Source organism: Tenrec ecaudatus, chromosome 12 (assembly GCF_050624435.1).
Source record: "Tenrec ecaudatus isolate mTenEca1 chromosome 12, mTenEca1.hap1, whole genome shotgun sequence".
NCBI lineage: Eukaryota > Metazoa > Chordata > Mammalia > Afrosoricida > Tenrecidae > Tenrec > Tenrec ecaudatus.
The window spans coordinates 41,126,953-41,134,411 of NC_134541.1; the positions used below are offsets into that span (position 1 = coordinate 41,126,953).

The 7,459-nt window shown below is 44.5% G+C and overlaps 1 protein-coding gene across 1 annotated transcript in view; it reads left to right on the top strand.

Moving 5' to 3' along the window:
- Positions 1 to 7,079, top strand: part of PLCB4 (phospholipase C beta 4) — a 378,558-nt gene extending 371,479 nt beyond the window's left edge. Inside the window, exons 37-39 of the mRNA XM_075527830.1 lie at positions 1 to 87; positions 2,955 to 2,991; positions 5,299 to 7,079. Coding sequence (XP_075383945.1) covers positions 1 to 87; positions 2,955 to 2,991; positions 5,299 to 5,387 — 213 coding nt within the window. The 3' untranslated portion in view covers positions 5,388 to 7,079. The remainder of the gene's footprint in view (positions 88 to 2,954; positions 2,992 to 5,298) is intronic.
- The last annotated feature ends 380 nt before the right edge of the window (positions 7,080 to 7,459 follow it).

The following is a 7,459-nucleotide window of genomic DNA, read 5'->3' on the forward strand; positions in this document are numbered from 1 at the left end:
CTTGCAGTGAAGCAGTCCAAAGAAATGGACCAGTTGAAAAAAGTGCAGCTTGAACACTTAGAATTCCTAGAGAAACAGAACGAGCAGGTATTGTGCGTCGGGCGCGTGGAACGATTCGGCAGCCAGGCCGCTTTGGGCCGCAGAGACTGACCTGTGCAGATGCGTTTCCCATCCAAAAGTGGGAAGTAGCTAGGAAAAAAATAGTGTCTTTTTCTGATTTTCACCCCAAAAGGACGTCATCTTTGGACTAGATGAAGAATGTGGGGGTTGGGGGCATAGAAAGAAAAAAAACTCATCCTTTGATCATCTTGTGGGGATGCTCAGAGAAGCCCGGTGGGTCCAGTGGTTTAAGTGTAGAGCTGCTAACTGCATGGTCAGCGACTCGAGTCCACCCGCCGCTCCTCGGGAGCAAGCGTGGCAGCCTGCTCTGCCAAGGCTACAGCCTGGAAAACCCTGTGGGGCGACTCTGCCCTGTCTTCCACTGTCATGGTGAGCCACGGTCCACACAGCGGCAGGGCGCTTTAAGAACGGCATTAATGAGCGTGAAGGGAGCAAAAATCAGGCAGCATCCAAGTGATGGCCGGCTCCCTTTTCGGTTAAGGTTGTACGCTTTGCAAGCCACAGGCCAGCCATCTCGCATCTTAAAGCAAAGCAGGAGAGAAAACACTTCTTTACAACCTCAGTCTGAAAATGAAGCGCCAACCCTTCCCAAGGCTTACAGGGGGAACCTAAGAGCAGGGGCCCCAGCTACGTGACAAACCACTGCAGGGGAGTGGGCGCCATCCGTACTCCATGCCCGCTCCCGGCACAGCGAAGCACTACAGAAAAAAGACACCAGAGAAAAAAGCTCTCTGAAATCCAGACACAGGCCAACACCAAGCTTCACCATACACGGTTGCCTGGAGCCCATCCCAAAGGGCTAGCATCCCAGTCGGATGGAGATACCTCGTATGGCCATATGCCCATCGGCAGCAGTTCACATTGTAATCTCAGCTCCAATTTCACTCTCTAGGACTAGTTGTTTGGAAATATGATTCTAGGTAATTTACTTCAATTTTGAAACTTTCAAGAGGTTTTGAGGAAATACGTGCATATACTACTTTGTTCTAGTCCCTACTTTCTAAAAAGCAATTCTGCCTAAAGTATATTTTTGTTTCAGAGTAAATTGGCCCCGTTGAAGAACCCTTAAATAGAAAATATGCTTGAAAATTACCTTTAAGAAAGCAAACAAAAGAATAACTTTTTTCTTTTTCTTGTTTTTGCTTTTCAATTAGGTATCAAATAAATTCAATATCTGGTTCTTTACAAAAGTGGATAGAAGTTCTCTGATTTTTCCACATTTCCTTTTCAGCTAAATGCTTCCCTCCATGAATGACCCACAAATTCCCAAAGGGGACAATGACTCATTTGGCCAACTCATATATGAACCATGTTCTAGTACAAATTACCTAGCTTATATATTTCTCCTTAAAGCACTTCTCAAAAAGTGTTCTAGAGGGAAAAAAAAAAACCTATGGAAGGAGGTGGGAGGGATGAGACCATGAACAAGGGAAATGTCACCATTTTGAAGAATTAAAATCCATATCAGTGGTGGAGGAGGAGCATGCAAGGGAGGGCGGGAACGAGAAGGTCTTGAAGGGTTTTACAAACGTCCTTAGAAGGGCATGATGCAAGGCGAGGTAGAGCTGTGTTTCAGCTAACCAAATTAAGAAAGTACTGGAAAATGATGTTACTTAGCAACAAGTTGAGCTCCAGAGTACAAGTGTGTAAAAACTGCACGTCACTCCAACAGTGGTTCGCATTGGAGCTGCGGAATTCAGTAGCCGAGTGTCTGTGTCAGACCCTCAGTGCATTGTTAACAGAATCGTTCCAACGTTCATAGAATAAACGCTTAGGCTAGTGTTCTGTGTATCGATTGGAGCATTTGGGGTGCACGGTGGGTTTTATTTCCCACCATGTCATCGAATGATTATGCCTGTGATTAACACTAACGCCCACAACTGCGAGATCAAGTCACGGAAGCGTAGGTAAAAACAACCTGAGGAGACTGGAGATTCCGTGAAAAGAAATCCGAGGCCTCATACTGCTGCTCCTGGCAAATAGGATTTGAACTTTTTCCCCTCATAAAAGACATGCTCTGCAACTGTAGATGGCCCCCTTCATGACCAATGGAGCATGTCATTAGCAGAAAGCAGTTCCCTCTCTGCAGACACTTCCAAAAATTTAGAACTATCTTCCAGACCATTGTGAAACCCCGAGAAATGTTGTGTTTGTTTCTATGTCAAAAATGGATTCATTTGAACATTTTAAAGTTCGTACTGCTTTCCTAGGACCCTATTCCTGGGAGTTCTTCTGGTTATCCACCCACCCACCCCGCTAGGGCATAGAATGCATCTATCTCATTAGGTAGTCTGGCCAAAACAATCCAACTTCCACCATGGTTTGGCCCTAACTATAGATCCAACGCACCACTTCCTACTTAAGCCACTGTCCCTACCAGGATGGTCAGCGGCTTCTCATTTCACATTCTGGAGGTTAGGGGTTTGTTTCCTGCAGGCCTGTCACCCGCCCAGGATCTCCTTTGTCTTCACACCTCCCATCGCCAACACTAAGCATCACGAGCGTCACACCCAAGTTTCAGAAGTGGATTTTTGTCATCAGTCCTACAATTGAATAAAAAAGAGCCGAGAGGCCCTGAGTCCCCCCTCACACCCCCAGAAGAGCGGCACAATCTGTACTGATAGGCATCGGGGTTTGGCATTGTTCCTTTGTTTTCTTTTGCAATCAGCTCGGGGAAAGTGTGTCACTGATGGTGTATACATGTTTTATTCATAGCGTTTTGCTTTTCTGTATATGGTTTTGCATTCATTTCTCAGATTCACTTCAGTATTCATTTATTTTCTTTGTTTTGTATGTATGACTCAATTTTGACATTACTATTTTTGTACAAACAGCTTTTGAAATCCAGTCATGCAGTGTCCCAAACGCAAGGTAGGACTCAAACTCTGATAAGCAAAACGATGCTTTCCTTCTCAGTACCATCGGTCTTCTTGGCGTAGTCTCCGTTGATGATTGCTATCTGCTCCTAGCTATTGAATGCTCAAGGACAGCGGTACACAGGCCTAATTAATTCATGCTTGGATTTTTGATGTAATATCAAACCATAATGGCCCAAATCTCTAGAAAATGAATTCTGTGGGGTTTTAGCCAGTGGTTCCCATTGGCCACCCAGGTTGTGGTGACGAGAAAGCACGTAGGCATCAAAAACAAGTCACTCAGTGGTTATATGGACCAGTCACTCAGTGGTTATATGGACCAGTCACTCAGTAGTTATATGGACCAGTCACTCAGTGGTTATATGGACCAGTCACTCAGTGGTTATATGGACCAGCCACTCAGTGGTTATATGGACCAATCACAGCCAAGACTGGATCCACTAGTCAGTCCTTCCCAAATATAGTCTTACTCTGGCCCTAATTAATGTTGAAAGGTGGTTTTTGAGGACAGCTGGATTTTCCTGCAGAAGCATTATTTAGTGACCAGTGGCATGCTCTCTGCTAAGTCTGGTCTGCCCTACTAGGAAAGTGACCATATAATATAGCATCTAAACCAGATTAAATTGGGGGACTCTTCCTAATAGCCAGGACGTCAGGTCTAACTGGCACTATCCCAGTAAAGTAGGACTGAATGGTCACGTGCTCATAGGAGAACTCGATTGGCTCCTGGAATAATTTATAATGCTGTGTAATCCATTCTAAACTGTGTTCCATAATGATTTTAAATGCTGATGGAGAGGAGCATAGGGAATCTGCTATTACTATTTTATGAGCATAAAGCATTTAATTTTCAGTGCTGATAATGTTTCACTGCCATCTCTTAGAAATACTGTTTGTGTCATGGTTTCATGTTTGCATATTTTTCTCCATTTCTTCATTTCTTTATTAGAGTATTGGTATACTCAAGGCATAAGAAAATATCTGGGTAGAAGGAAACCTTCCTCAATAGTTAAGCAGAAAGATAACATTCTTTGGTGTTACTCTGTCCATCCCCACCAAAATAGCATCTAAACCCACAATATACCAACAAGAAGAAGAAAATCTGCATGGCCCATTGATTAAACCGATTTTATAACAGAACTCCATCTGAGACATTTATCTGCCTACAGTATGTCACCAACAGAGTGCTCATCTACTCCCCAAAAGGCTGTTGGGTTAAATCCACCCAGAAACACCCCAGGAAAAAGGTCCTCCCACAGATTGTCGCCATTGCGAACCCTTGGAGCATAGTTCTCTGAAACGGCTGGGGTTCCCATCAGTCGGAATCAACTCAAAAGCAACCGGTAGTGTGATCTGCTGAGTGGGTCAGCCCCTCCCCCAGACCTTGCTAAGCATATCTGAATCCCAACAGCAGAGTGCTACAGACTGACACCGTTTTTAGATCGCCATGCTCGTGTTCTTGAATGCCCTGGACGCCTAAGTGATGTGTCATTAAAAGACGACAGGATGCATCCTGGCTTCCATTTGAAAAGTAAAAATTGCAAAGACCCAGTGGCTTTTGCCCTATGTTGTCAAGCAGCTGTCTGTTACCACACCCAGCCTCTGCCTCTATCTGACCCCTTCCCACCCCCACACTACTAGCTCATTATTCTAGTAACATAGTCCCCACTCAAGTGACTGACTTCACTGTGGCTTACTTCCTGGTTGTCAGAAAAGCGAGAACCGTAGAGTTCATTTGGGGACAGTAGGGTGCCAGGAACCCCATATATTCCTGGCATGGTCTTCTTAGAGGACAGCAAAGCATGTGCAGTTTGCCCCTCCTGAACATCTCCAACAGTTAGAGTCTTAGGAATTACTGCCAGTCACGTTTCAGGATATCAGGGAATTAAGTCACACGTACGTGACATTCCAGAAGTGATTGTTTTAATGTATACAGCAGTCAACGCAGCAACATCTCAGTCTGTACATGCGAAAACAAGAGCAACTAGACACGAAATAGTCTTCATATCAGGAAACCAGTCCAACCTCTTTTTCACATGGTTTTCCTGCCACTGTGTCGAGCAGTCTCGCTCAGGTTTCTTGAGTCTCTTATAAATGCAGAGACCTGGGGCCTGAGACCTGGGACCTGAGACCCTGCGTACCTGACAAGGTCCCAGGTGATGCTGACGCTGGTCCGTGGACTCCAGGCTGAGTAGCGATGACGTGGTGATGGCTCAGTCTCGGGGGGAGCAAAGGGCGGGGTTTTGGGGTACTAGCTTCATTGACAGATGTCAGTGCTTAAACCATGCTTCCGGTGTTGCAGGCGAAGGAGATGCAGCAGATGGTGAAACTGGAAGCCGCGATGGACCGCAGACCAGCAACAGTGGTGTGAGGCTCCCACACGCAAACTGAGGACGCAAAGCTCCCCGGTGTCAAAACATCCCTCTGACCGGCTCAGCGCAAAGCCCGTGGGGAAAAAGCAGTTCCCAAACAATGTTGTGTTATTTTCTTTCTGTCTCGCCAAGATGTTCCCTGAAACTGTAGAGCCCCAGAATGACTTAAAGGCTTCTGTTTCACATCTTGAGTATTACAAACCCACCAAAGTGTAATATTCTAACAAGGCAGAGTTGAGCTATTGGTAATACAACTTAAACATGTTTGCTATAAAAAAAAAAAACCATCACAAGTAGGTCAGCTGTGTGTTAGCCAGTCTGCTTTGTGGCACATTAGGACATGTTTGAGCTGCAGCCAAAGTAGTGCATTAGCAATTTCATAGCACGCGAACGCACTGGTCAAGAAGATGTAAAAACCCAACTCCGTTACAAATTCGTCAGCGGAAGTGGTGGTCTGCTCAACAAATCATTTTACAGAATTTTTCTATATTTAAGTTACCTCATCAGTAAGTGCCATGTCTCTACCCTGCCATCGGAAGCTAATTTCCTATCAGAGTTGTGCAAATTACTAGACCAGAAAAAATAACAGCCGAGTAGGATATCTGTGCCAAAACTCCACAGTGCACAAAGGGGAGCTCCGCCAGGCACACCGACAAGAGATGGCTTCTGACATAGCTTTATAGGATTTGCTTCTTCAGATTCCAGATGTTCCAGTTCACTATTAGATCATAAAGATTGTGAAGTGGTTATTGGCAAACCTTTGTAAATGTGACCCTGTACAAAGTATTTATACTCTTTAATTCACCGTTACAGAGCAAAAGCATCTTACTTAGCGCCACCTGACGAGAGTAGTAAGCAGAAGTACTAGAACTGTTTGCATGATGCGCACGTGCCAGTTATGACTAATCCATATAGACAGTTAACCCAACGCCAGACGAACACTGGCTCAATAACTACATGGCACAGATTATCATTTGAATTTCAAGACTTCTTAGCATAACAAAAAAGTCTATATATATGTGTATATGAATTATGTGGGCATTCTTGATACTTCAAGTTCTAGTTTGAAACAAAAGTACATAACTAATTTAATTTTACACAAAAATAATATTTATGCAGATTTTCAGAATTTCATATCAGGAAATAACCTTTTTATGTCTGTGAAAGATCCACACAATTTGCTACAGTGCTAATCTGCATGGTCTCTAAGCCTGCTGTAGTTGTGTTGCAGACAGTGCATGAAAAAGCATTCCGTTAGGGATCGAGCCGTGCTGCCAAAGCCAGAGGAGCGCATGGAAATGTGGTAGTCTAGAACTATTCCAGTACACACACCACCAACTGAACTGTGTATATGCTTGTACAAACCGATTCTGTGTGTTCCACTGCACAAAGCAGAGAAAAGTACGTTGCCATCAATATTGAAATTAAACTTCCGCCTTCTCTAATAAAAAAATTAAAACATTTTCGCCTACCAGAGTATTTTGCTCCCAAGGACGCTTCTCGATGTCAGCATTTCACCTTTCCCTTCCATGAGCTGTCATTCTTTTCAGAAGTGTCGGTCACATCCCAACACTGGCCTCCAGACGGCACAACGTGCCCACGATGCTGGCTGGCTACCACATGGACCTGCGTCTATTCATAACTTAAACTGATTTCTGGAATATTTCTCTGGCACCTAGTTTCCTTATCTATAAAGTAGTAGGACGAGAGCACTAACATTCCATGAAAAATTATTAATCACACACTACCACATTAAATTGTCGAGTTTTCAACGGTTTCAAATGCCGCCGCCTCATATCAGTTGGCTTTGCCAGGAGCTCAGTTTCTGTAATCATCTTGCGGCACTTAGCTAACTAATCACTTGCCTGTCCGTTCCTCCTCGTTTCTGAGAAGCACTCCTAATCGCTCGTTCTTATGAACATGCATGCTCTTGCTTCTCCTTCCCCGACACCAAGTACACACAAATGATTACATCTTCCAGTCTTCTCTCTGGGCCCGGTCGGTGAATGGAGAGAGTATTCTGCTTGCTTTCTCATGCCATCCTCATGATCAGAGTGTGAGGACACCCCCATGGGCACCAACCCAGTGGCT